Source organism: Centroberyx affinis, unplaced genomic scaffold (assembly GCF_046629955.1).
Source record: "Centroberyx affinis isolate AG114_WGS23_722 - 3 ecotype Tasmania unplaced genomic scaffold, CSIRO-AGI_Caff_v1 ptg000216l_1, whole genome shotgun sequence".
NCBI lineage: Eukaryota > Metazoa > Chordata > Actinopteri > Beryciformes > Berycidae > Centroberyx > Centroberyx affinis.
The window spans coordinates 165,001-177,500 of NW_027278907.1; the positions used below are offsets into that span (position 1 = coordinate 165,001).

The 12,500-nt window shown below is 43.6% G+C and overlaps 1 protein-coding gene across 4 annotated transcripts in view; it reads right to left on the reverse strand.

The window, feature by feature from the left end:
* Positions 1-12,500, reverse strand: part of eya4 (EYA transcriptional coactivator and phosphatase 4) — a 37,138-nt gene that overhangs the window by 8,490 nt on the left and 16,148 nt on the right. Inside the window, exons 3-12 of one of the 4 annotated variants that reach the window (XM_071541237.1) lie at positions 10,419-10,540; positions 8,479-8,562; positions 7,546-7,623; positions 6,740-6,806; positions 6,044-6,186; positions 5,446-5,589; positions 5,015-5,097; positions 3,674-3,848; positions 2,027-2,163; positions 1,688-1,771 (exon numbers count right to left, since the gene is read on the reverse strand). In XM_071541237.1, the coding sequence (XP_071397338.1) occupies positions 1,688-1,771; positions 2,027-2,163; positions 3,674-3,848; positions 5,015-5,097; positions 5,446-5,589; positions 6,044-6,186; positions 6,740-6,806; positions 7,546-7,623; positions 8,479-8,562; positions 10,419-10,540 (1,117 nt within the window). Of the gene's footprint in view, positions 1-1,687; positions 1,772-2,026; positions 2,164-3,673; positions 3,849-5,014; positions 5,098-5,445; positions 5,590-6,043; positions 6,190-6,739; positions 6,807-7,545; positions 7,658-8,478; positions 8,563-10,418; positions 10,541-12,500 lie in introns of those variants that run through there. The other 3 variants (XM_071541244.1, XM_071541252.1, XM_071541260.1) reach the window with 3 other exon arrangements.

Consider the following 12,500-nt stretch of genomic DNA (forward strand, 5'->3'; position numbering starts at 1 on the left):
AAGCGAAAAATCCTTCAGAGCAGATATATCCTCAGAGCCCTTATGAGAGGAGGTGGTCTTGTAGTTGCTATATCAACAGTGTAAACACTATTTTGGGCGAGGTGTGAACAGACACAGCTGCCACTAGATTTCTTAAGGGCAGCAGCGAACGAGGTGAAAAAAATGCAACTCTCTAACAAATTATTTTAAGGCTAATATCGGGCGACGTGTCTTTTGCTTTGTCGGTTAACGCAGGGTTCCCAGGTTTCAGAGTATGCACCGAAGACGCGACTTGGTTTGCACTTTATCACAAAGCATGACATATCGAAGGGTGAATAAAGCTTCATTTTATCTCTGGGAAGTGAGCATTCGTCATTCATCATTTGTTTGTAATTGAGGAGAAATGTACAACTCTCCACTTTCTCCCAAGACTTAAATCCATGGTAATATCGTCCTTTGGAGCTCTTCAGTACCCCTCTACAGTCAATACAACACAAACCAACCAGAATTTACTATACCACAGGGTCTGCACAGGGTCTGCATGTGCTCTCTCTTTCTCTCTCACACTTGCACACACACAAACACAGCTATTTACAACTCGCCAGGGTCTGTCTTGTACCCATTAAAGCCCCATTGCCAAACGTTACATTCCATAACTGCAGAGGAACTAGGAAGTACATCAGTACCCACAAACCCTGGCTGTAAAATGCCTGGGCTCCTATGGTTCCATGCAAGTCTAGCTCTAAATGGTTTGTGCTTCGCCAGCGTTTGTTTGACTGCCAAACAACATTTGAGAATGGAGTCTGTAGGCTGCAGTGGGACGCAGCCCGTACAGGCAGGCTACTGGCTACTCCACTGCCACAGGAAACTACATCACCCAATAAAAGTCTGCAGCCTTGGCCACATAGGATGATACCAGATCAGGGCCAAGGACCATTAAAATATAGGGAACTATAAACGGCGTACTTGTTATGTGAGAAGGCTAGACCACCAAATAAGTTCACAGCAAAGTTTGTCAAAAACATTAGACCAAGTAAGAAATCAGCTTCTTAAATGATTATGATGTTAATGCAAGCAGTGACAATTATTGATGACTTTTAAATGTATCTGTAGTACAAATTGTAATCATAATGTATCAGGTAATTTTCATACTTCCAAGTGTTCCATATCTAGAAATTATGTTTATTCTATTATTGCACCCATTGTGAATCACACTAGATAAGAGCAGCAGATAAATGCATACATGTAACATGTCCAAGTGAAACATGTCCTCCCCTGTGAGTGATGCAGGCACCCTTGGGCCAATCAGGATGCAAGTTTCATCAAAATCGGACCGGTGGTGCAGCAGTTATGGCCTTTCAAAGTCTGAAAAGATGACTGTTAATTATAGTCAGCCAGTCAGTATAATTTGTAGGGATAGCTGGCTGTGTCTAGCAAGTTTAGAGTCAATTGCACTTTAGGGTGCAGGAGAAATTTTGGCCTTCAATTATAGCATCCCCATTAGGCCAATCAGGATATTTTTTAAATAGCTGGAACACAGGGCAAAAGATGCATCATGCCTCCGTTCTGTCAAAATAAGACCAGTGGTGTCTGAGATGTCAACTGAGATATCACTTTTGATGGACAGATGGCCGCAGTGCAAAGTGGATATAGAGATTTACACTGGAGGCTACATGACACAGTATTTACTGAGGGAAGAGTGTCTCACCTTGCCATATTTCTGAGCGTAGGAGCCTGTGAGCAGGGAGTGGAAGACGATGATTGTCTCATCCAGGTCCCACACAAACACCCTCTGCAGAGAGAGAGAGAGAGAGGGAGAGAGAGGATGACATTGCTTTATCAGAAAGGGTACGTCCTTCGTCTTGGCCCGTGTGTGTGTGCACGCATGAGTGTACGAATAAGAAAAGATATGGGTGGTCCCACTCTCAAATGAGCCACTCCGCCGATGTATTTTGAGATATCCAGATTTCCATAAGGAGAGAGGATCTGTGAGTGTGTGTGTATGTGTGTGTGTATGTGTGTATGCTCAGTGTGTTTGGTCCCTCACCTCCAGGTCGCTGTCAGGGGGAGGGGAGGGGTTGTTCTTGCGGCCCCTGCCCCGGGACTTGGACCCTCCACTCCGGCAGGCGCGGTCGTCCAGCTCCTTGATGGGCGTGGAGGGGCTCTGCACTGTGTCAAAGTCCCCTGAGAACACACACACACACACACACACACACACACACACACACACACGGCTCACTGTCTGCAGAGCTGTTTATCTTTCACATTTACAAAATATCTAATATCTGTCTCATCCTGTACAAGCGATCATTAACTATATTCAGTGCATGAATGCAGCAGTAATGATCAGGTTGGAGTTGATCCCATTGGTGTTGTATTCACTTCTGCAATAGTAATAACTCAGCCTTCATACAGTAATAAGCCATCTTGTCAGGGTTAATAATTCAAGGTAATTGGCATGACAGGTCAACTTAAACACTAACAAGAATCCTAAACAAAAGTACTACTGCTATGCTGCTGGGTTTGAATTGTGAGTGATTCACAATAAAATGCATTTGTAAAGATTTAACAGCAGAGCAAGAGATAGAACTGAGAAATAAATTAGAAAAGGGCAACGATGAGAGAGAGGATAATCCAACGCTGCTTTCCTAGTTACATACTATCAGGCAGAACTGTATGCAGGCATACATGAGAATGCACACAAAAGTGCATGAGAAGAAATGTACACACACACACACACATGCACACACTCAAACACACACACACGCACACGCACACACACTTAGTGCCATATGCTCCCACTGCTGTGTGGTAACCAGAACCAGACTCTAAGCTTCAACTCCCATATTGTTATGTCTCAATCAGAGAAAGAGGGAGGGACTCGGAGAGTGGGGGATAAAGCACAAAGATGTGGAAAGCAAGTGAGTGACAAGAGAAACAGACACCAACTGCAACTACAAGAGGGGAGAAAATGGAGAAAGAGAAAAAGCGAGAGAGGGAAAGAGAGAGAGAGTGAGAGAGGAAAAGTGTCGGTGACAGGAAGAATGATAAGCTCCTTTAATCAGACCTCCTGAATTTTGGCCAAGATAAACCAGAGAAAAATACGAAAAAAAGAGCGAAAAAGAAAAATAGGAGAATACCAAGCCATATTTCTGTATATATGGGTATGCTTTAGTTCTTTTCCAGTTCTTTCTTTTGTTCTTTCTCCCGTCCGTCTTTCTTTGACTACTCTACAAAGGTGTAATGTAATGTAAATTCAGTCTAATCAAAGCCTCTAAGGCTAACGTAAATACAGGCTGATTCTCCAATTAGCGAGTGAGATGCCAGGTAACCATGGCTACAGTCTGAGACTTACTTCCTGTAGTTCATCATGGCTGGAAGAGGGATTTTTTAAACTCAGTTACCCATACTGCGGTATTTTATACTGGAAACAAGATTATAGTGTCCCAATCTGGAATGGTCAAAACTCTTGACAGCTGTTTGTGGATTTATGAAGTTAGGGTTTCAAATGAATAATGACTGCGATGGAGTGTCGGTGATGGGAAAGTGGTGTTGTTTAAGGGGATTCTGTTGTGCACAACTCAACCACTGTACGTTTATAAGCAAATACACATTCACTCACAATTACAAAATGTCCATTGAAATACACAGCTTCATCTGCAGACAAGATTTTTTTTTTCCTTTTAGAACAAACCTGGGTGAAGTTCAGCAGCCTGTCCGGTCATGGCGGGGGTGGGATCTTGCAGCTGATAGGCCGCTGTGGAGCCTGTCCCATCCACGCTGTTGGAGGTCATATATGTCCCGTAAGTGGAGGCGGAATAATACTGGGCATACTGGTTTTGGCCAAACGTTGTGTATGAGGGGTAATCCTGCAGAGAGTAACATATGAGCATCAATATTGTGCAAGACAAACACAAACAAACACACACAGGACGGATGTAATGCAGTATTTGTGCGAGTTTGTATGTATGGAGTGCAGAGCGAGAGAGAAAGAAAGACATTGGAGGATTGGGGAAGGCTCACTTTTCTGGAATGGCTCAGACTGGCCCCAACTTTGAAGAGAGATTTTTACAAGTGTTCCCCCTCATTTCTGTAATCTTTTATTCCCTCCATTCTGTATTTTATATCTGGCCAACAATTAAAGCCTTGTGTTGCTGGTTTTTACTGACCCAGTGGAGATGGGCTCTTTTATGAGTCAGCTCTCTAAACCTGTCACTGTGTCCATCTCTACAAGTCCTTATAAACTGGAGCACGCACGCACATGAATGCACACACACACACACACACACACACACACACACACACACTTGCATATATAGTCATACAGAGACGCAAGCATGCACATTCACATACACACAGACTTGTTTTCTCTCTCTTTCTCTGTCTCTCTCTCTCTTCCTCTGTTACTCTCTTGCTCACTTTCTCTTTTTCTGTTAAACTCATACACACACCATCTTCCCCCTTTATCCACCCACACGGGCCAAACCTTAACTTTCTTTCTGTAAACAGCCACATCTATCATAGAGGGACATTAAAATCCCCCTTTAAGCATTTTACTACCACAATCCAATTCATCATGAGGACATAGAGAAATATTCAGAACAAAACAGACTTTTAAAATGACTAATTGTCTGTGACTCTCCTGCGTTTGTTTCTGTTGAAAGGTCACAGTGCAATTAGCTTTCATTTCTTTAAGCTGCTCTGAATGAGGAAAATTGTGTGCGAGCGTAACTGTAAAACCACTTATGGCTTCAAATTCTATTGCAACTGTACCATACAAAATCTTAATATTTTAATAGAGCCAGCATAATGAGGCAAGTCACATTCACTTGACCACTAAGAGCAAACATGTAACACGGTTGGCCTATTCTGGCAAAACCCTCTGAGGAAATGGGTTTTCTTACTGGCCTGAGAAAATGGCTGTTGCTTAAGTTAACTTTCAGCTGTACCGCACCAGTGTTCCAGGTTTAAACACACATACAAGCCTGCACACACACACACACACACACATACATGTCAAAACACACAGAGGTACCTGCTGTGTGGCAGTGTAGTTGGCTGGGTTGGACACTGAGTTGTTGGTGGCGTAGAGGCCTGAGGAAGGAGTGAAACTGGAACCTGGAGACAGAAAGAAGAAGGGAGAGAGAGAGAGTGTGGAAAGAGAGAAGAAGGGAAAGACACCAGAGAGAGGAGAAAGTTACACACAGCTTAACTGTGTAACAATCCATGTGCAACGTCATACAACACACAGAAAGGTAAGCAAGACTAAAACATTTCCTCTCTGACTGTGAGACCGAGTGAATATCAACAGCACCAAATGCACTGAAAACACAATTTTTTTATTCATCATTTTCAGCAAGAATGTTTCCTCCCCTTTATTCAGAGGGAAAACATTACATGGTTATATTATTTGAGTTGGGGTGGGACCTGATAGGTGGCGTTTGATTGGACGTGTCGCACACTGACCTGGCATCTGATAGGGTGAGTAGGCAGTCTGTCCGGGCTGAGGTGTGGTGAAGCCGGGGCTGTAGCTGAGGCCGGTCTGCAGAGGAGACTGGCTCTGGGCCAGGCCGCCCTCCGTCTTGATGCCTGGCAGCATCACACCCAGATCTGCAGGGGGAACGGATCATGGAACAAATATGAGGTTTGCGTAGGTTACAGTACCAATAAACTTCACCGCTGACATGTACAGTTCATGCAAGTGCAATGTCAAAAGACTGCAAGTGTATCTAACACAACTTCTGTGGAAAGGTAAAAGTTCTGCATTCAAAAGTTTACTTAAGTAAACGTTTACTTTTACTTAAGTAAACGAGTATTTTTCTATGATGGTATTGCTACTTTTACTTAAGTAAAGGATTTGAGAACTTTTTCCACCACTGATCTGTGGCAAACTTTTGGAAAGCTTCATATAAAAGAACTTGCACTGTATCCCATTCACATGACTTTTCATTTGAGCTATTTTCAACAGATCACAGCCTATCCTGCTTGTACTTGTAGTGCTTAAATGTATTAGAGAGTGCAGCTATTCCACCATGTGTGCTTGCATGTGCGTGTTTGCTGATACCATAGGTGGACAGTCCGTAGGCCTGTCCTGTCTGGGAGTAGGCGGTGTAGACGGTCGACTGCTGCATGCTGCTGAACTGCGGTTGGCCAGCGTAAGCCGGCATGGGAGGGGCCGCCGGCGTGGAGAGGATGTGAGGGTAAGGCCTGGCAGAGGAGAGGAAAGAGACAGGGAGGATAATAATGATGATCCAGTAAAGAGGTGCGTCATTAGAGGAACGGATGACCGAGTTTGAGGGTCCGCTGGTGAATTAAAATGACCCTATTTGGCAGCTAAATGAGTGAAAATGATTAGTAGCTGTGTAACTGTAAGTGTACAAGAAAGTAAGCTGATAAGGAGTCTTTGAACTGCAGAGGTTCTGTGGTACAATATGCATCTATTGACTATATCCCTGGACTCAAACTTACACAGGAGTTTCTATTACACTGGGTTTAATGCTCAACACCACTTTAGACACTTTGGACACTGAGACACTTTTTAATAGTTTTATATTGTTTATCTTCATAATATTTTTTTATATATATTTTTTTATTTATGTATATTGCCTGTATATCTATCTGTATTACCTTATTACCTTCCCTGTATTTTGTTCTGCCGTTGTACTGTACATTCCTGCTGTGACACTCAAATTTCCCCTAGGGGATCGATAAACTGCAATCTTAAACTTAATCTTAATCTTAATAATAATGTGAGACTTACTTGGAGGGGTAGAGGGGAGGAGAGTACTGGTGGGCTGAACGAGGGCTGTACCCACTGCTGGTGATTACTAAAAACAAGTACGACAAAAAACAACAAAGAAACAACAGGTCATGGATGCTGTAAATTCAAATATTCAAGTATTTTCTTTTTTCATTTGCCAAACTACTCCTGAACAGTACAATTCCAAGGCCTCCAGATTAGCCGAGTTGAAATGCTGCTCCAGTAAACACAATTTGAAGCATTTTGAATGGCAGGGAGCCAAGTTCTCCTTTTAGACAGTGCTGCAGTCCGTGCCTGAAACCCTTACAGCGGGCCTCATAGTAAAACACAATGTCTGTTTGTAGTCATTGAGATGTCAGAGCTCAACACTGACAAACACCCCGCTGCTTCTAAACCCTCACTGTGCGTTGCCTAATGGTTTTGTGTGTGAGTGCGTGTGTGTGTTTGTTTTGCTACGAGAAGGAGGTCGTGTGTGAGTCTAAAAAAAAAAAAAAGACGAGTGTAAAAATGTCTCTCGCTCTCTCTCTTCCTTCTGCCAGCGTTTCATGACGCAATCCCAAGGACAGGCAATACTTCATAGGATTAAAGCTTTCAGCATGCCTACCACTGAGCTGAAATGAACGGACAGTGTGTGTGTGTGTCTGAGAGAGACAGAGCGAGATAGAGAGCGAGATAGAGCCGAGAGACAAGGAGATAGAGGCATTTGAATTTGTATGTGTTTCTAAAACTGAGAATAGCGCAAATGTGTGTATTTATGTGCATGGATATGAGTGTGTGTGTGTGTGTGTGTGTGTGTGTGTGTTTACCTGAGCCTGCGTATGTGTCCAGTGCCGTGTCGCCTGTGGTAGTGACTGTCTCGCTGTTGTTCATAGGTTCTGTTTTCACTTAGGGAAGAGGGAAGAATGAGAAGGATCAGTGTAAGGGGAGGCCAACATGGAAGCACCCATCACAGCACACACACACACATAACACACACACACACACACACACACACACATAAAACCCCACTGAATAAAGAGCAGCAAAATTGCATATAGCACACACTGTGTACAAATACTGTATGCAGGGTTCCCACCGTTGCCTTGGTATAAAATTCCATGACTTTTCACTGACTTCCCATAACTAAATAACAGCGCTATCATGACCTAAAAATACCTAAAAAAAATGTATTCCTCCCTATTTAATGTTGTTTTCCCCAAATTCTAAAGAGGTAAGAAGTCTGGTTTCCACTACAGTTGGGCTTTCTGTAAAAAAAACAAAAAAAAAACAGCTGAAAACCACCAGCTAATGCAATGAATATGTGAAAGAAGCTGTAAAATACATTCTGGTATATTCCTGTAAAGTGACCCTTTTGTAAAAATTCCCTGGTATTCCCTGACTTCAAATTTCCTGACTTTCCCTGTCTGGAAAACACCTCTGAAAATTCCATGACATTCCAGAAATTCCATGCCCAGTGGGAACCCCTGTGCATTAATAATTATACAGTACACACACACTATGATAAATTCACAATGGGATCCAAAGACATAAGATGTTGTAACGCAAGACCGGAGTGCACTTCACAGCAAAACAAATCAGAGCAAATTCAGCACACACCAGGCTGTAGGCACAGATCCAGGACCAGCCTAACCTATCCAAACCCTCCCCTTTGCGTTTAAGCTACTAAGATAGACTTCTGACCCCAAATCAGAATGTACAAAACATGTTGACCCTAAATTCACACACATGCGCCTCTGTACCATAGTCCTTGGAGCCCGGGGCGGGGGGCGGGCTGCTGCAGCCCAACAGCCAATCAGCCGTGTTTAGAATTGTCATGTTTTCTCCTATAGGGGTGCAAGGTGGGAAAGCGGTGAGGTTATGGCGCACTGACAACCAATCGGCTTTTGAGAACTCAAGTAGTGAGTTCCAGTCTCAGGTGTACGAGACATTAAGTTTACGATTTCAAAAATACACAGTGTTATTTCAGGATAGAAAATGCTTAAAGCAGCTAATACATGCACATGATTTATCCTTAGCTGATTCACATTTAGCTGATTCACAACAGCAGTTTATCACCTGTTCTCAACCAACTAGAAATTGTTTTCCAGTCTTCTTTTTATTCCTCCCTGAACATCATTAAAACTCATCATCATAGGCTCTGACCATCTGAGAATACCATTCTGTTCAATTTAGGACAACTTTATTAATCCCCTCGGGGAGCAATACAACCCATCAGACAAGCCCTAATGAAGACAGATGAGTCGCTATGGAGACGGCCGGGGGCCAATGAGCTGGCTGATGTCAGGTGAGGGGAATGTTGGATATGTAGTTTGTTTTGGCTGTGAGTGTGTAGTCCCGGCCCTGTCTGCTTAAACCATTAACTGTGAGCTCATCAAAAATGATTTAATGCGCTCTAATACGGTTTGAATGCATTCTTAAGTCCAGTCTGACCACCGTGATTCAGTGTGTGAGCATGTGTGTGTGTGCGTGTCTGTGTGTGTGTTGCAATAAACAGACACATCGAGATGACTAGAATGCAACATCTCAGTTTTTCCATTACATACTATTAACAGTGGTTTCCATTGCATGTTAAATCGCCAATACATCAAAGGATCGCGCTCAACAAAGCACTAACATTTAATGCTCTTACATCGAAGCGCTTTGTCAAAAATGATTCCAGAGGACGGAGAATGACAGAAGGAGAGATCAAGGGGGGAAAGAGGGAAAAGCTGAGAAATGAGGAAAGAGAAACATAGACAGAGAGGGGCGAAGAGAGAAATAAGGAGAGGGAGGAAAAAGAGAGGGTGGGACAAGGGGAAAAGAAAGAGAGAGAGACGGTTGGATGGGTGAAGAGAAAGCGAGAGAGAGAGAGAGAGAGAGAGAGAGAGAGAGAGAGAGAGAAAGAGGGAGAGAGAGAGAGAGAGAGAGAGGAGAGAGAGAGAGAGAGAGGGAGGACAGGGCTCACTAGTGTTGACATCTAAGAGAGCGGTGATGCTTTAATGCTCTTGTGGAGGAAATAGTTTCCAGTGGGATTTTGGGCTTGCACTCAAACATATACACACTCAAACACACACACACACGCACACACACACACACTTTGCCAAGCGGTTAGCGGAGGAGAGCAAAAGTGCTTCACCGTGTGTTTACACACATTCTCCGATGGTTTACTCAAGCACTCATGCCAGCGTGGGCGTGTGTGTGTGTGTGTGTGTGTGTGCGTTCGCATGTGCGTGTCTCCTTCCATCTCTATAAATTCTTCAAAAAGTACTTATCTGTGCATGTTGAAAATCCCTTTGACTGATGATTTTTCTCCCTACAGTCACACACTGTTATACTGGACTTCATTTCAAATCAAACCACGGATGGATCCATGTATTGTTTGTCTTTATAGATGACTGAATACAAATTGACAATAAAATTGCCAATAGAAAATAAACACTGATGAAAAACATGATAAAAGCTCTGACTTCCACCTGTTCCTCAAGACTGTGATAGGCAATGTAAATACTTTGGAAACAAAATAATGATAATTCATGAATTTGGCTCCTTTATCCATTCTACTGCAGGCATAACCGCCCGTTCACTATTACAGCACCTTAAACAATTACTCAGGCATCTTCTCAGTCAGATTCGTACAAATTCTCCAAGTCATTATGTTTCAATGGCATGAAAGGAATGGGGACACGCTCTCCCTCCTCACCTCCTGTTCCATTGGTGGTGATGGAGGAACTGCCAAGGTTGTTCTTGTCCAGCTTGGAGCCCGTCGAATCCCCACCTCCCACACGGTTATGAGGACTGGCTAGGTCCTGCATTTCCATAGACCTGGGGGAGAGAGAGAGAGACAGAGAGAGAGAGAGAGAGAGAGAGAGAGAGAGAGAGAGAGAGAGTGAGAATGAGATCAACAGCAATATACTATTGCAGTTGGGAATCTCCCACCTCTTCATATTGTGTTAAGATCCCGTGGAACACGTTCAATCACACATATTCACACAAGAACCACACACACACACACACACACACACACACACTCATAAACTCATATTTCCCCTCCCCTTCAGAGAAACACACTTCCGATAGTCTCACACACACACCCTCGGCAGTTAGCTTACATGAGCACGTGTTCAGAGGCGCTAGACATTGTCTGCGGGTCTACCGGCTCTTTTATAGATAGAGTGAGTGAGTGTGTGTGTGTGTGTGTGTGTGTGTGTGTGTGTGTGTGTGTGTGTGTGTGTGTGCGTATGTGTTTGTGTGTGTGTGTGGCTGTGCGCGCACACACTTCTGGGCTCCCATACAAACCCACAGCCTGCCGACATACTTGAGTTTTACAGTGTGTTCCACACGCATGACTGGGACGAACCAGCACACAAGGTGGTAATGGTGGAGGGAGTGGGGGAGGAAGAGGAGGGGGAAATGGAGACATGAGGAGGATGAAGATGCATATTTATGGCTAGTCTGAATGTTGGAGCAGCCCGTAATATATCAATGTGAGTGGTGTAATCACTGTTAAAGTATGTTAATGCATTCGTACTGTAAGAAAAGAAACATTAAAAGCACACACACACACACACACACACATGCTCGCTTATGACTCTTCATCACTGCTGCCACGAACCCACACCATTTTGACTTGTCCTTCAGTGGAACACATGGTTTGATGATGAGTCAGTGTGTATATGTACGCCACCTCATATGAATGTGTATGTTTGTGTGCATGTGTGTGTGTGTGTGTGTGTGTGTGTGTGTGTGTGTGTGTGAGCCCTGACTCATGCTGCCCGCAGGTTGGTCACGCTTGTGTTCTTGTGCGGGACATCAAAGCCAGAATGATCGAGATGGAGGGAGAATAAAACAAATGCGGGCTGCCGTTGTACCACTCTGTGTGTGTGTGTGTGTGTGTGCATGCATCTGTGTCGTGGTCTGGAAGCAGGCCATCTCAATGCTATGGGCAGATAGCATCGCCACACATGACTGCAACCCACAGTCTGACTGACAGGTATAAACACATAGCTTTCACCAAAGAGAGCCAGAGGAGAAAGACACAACTAAAGGCTGCAGGAGAGAGTTCGTACGAGGCGGAGACAAAGATAAACACTCTACATCAACTCACTCTCCGTCGACTCTTTTCTCTATTTACGGCTAAACATTCGCTCTATTCCCCTTCGCGTCTCCAAGGGAAAACACTATCACTGTTTTAACATCAACAACACATTATTGTGGTCTAGATATTGAGCCAAGCCCTGACTTCAAACAACGGCCTAAAATATCAGTCTGAGTGCCATAAAAGTTAAGAACTTTCACAGATTATGGTACTTTTTTTTTTTTTTTTTTACTTTTCACTCTCTTTTCTCTCCCTCTCTCTCTCTCTCTCTCTCTCTCTCTCTCGTATTTCAACACCCGTCTTCCATCCTTTTCTTTCGTCCCTCAACAGCAGGAAATGATTCTATCTCCCTCCGTCTTTTCTCTCCCCCCCCCCCCCCCCCAGCTCACTCCTCTCTTTTTCGCTCCTCTCGGGAGGCGATGGCAGGAGTTGGTGTTTCATAAACTCTTTTCTGGTTTTCACATTACGTCTGGTCATTCCGAAGATATACTTCATAATATCACAATGCACAGTAAAAGCTTATAGAGGTAAAACACTAGGAATGGAACAGATTACTCATGACTAGTTGTTAATAATTAACCACTTTGAAAAGTAGAAGAGTGTGTCAAATTTTTCAATATACTCTATATATACAGTATGTAAGGTATATTCCTTGAATTCAATTTGACAATCACTGTATCTGTGTGT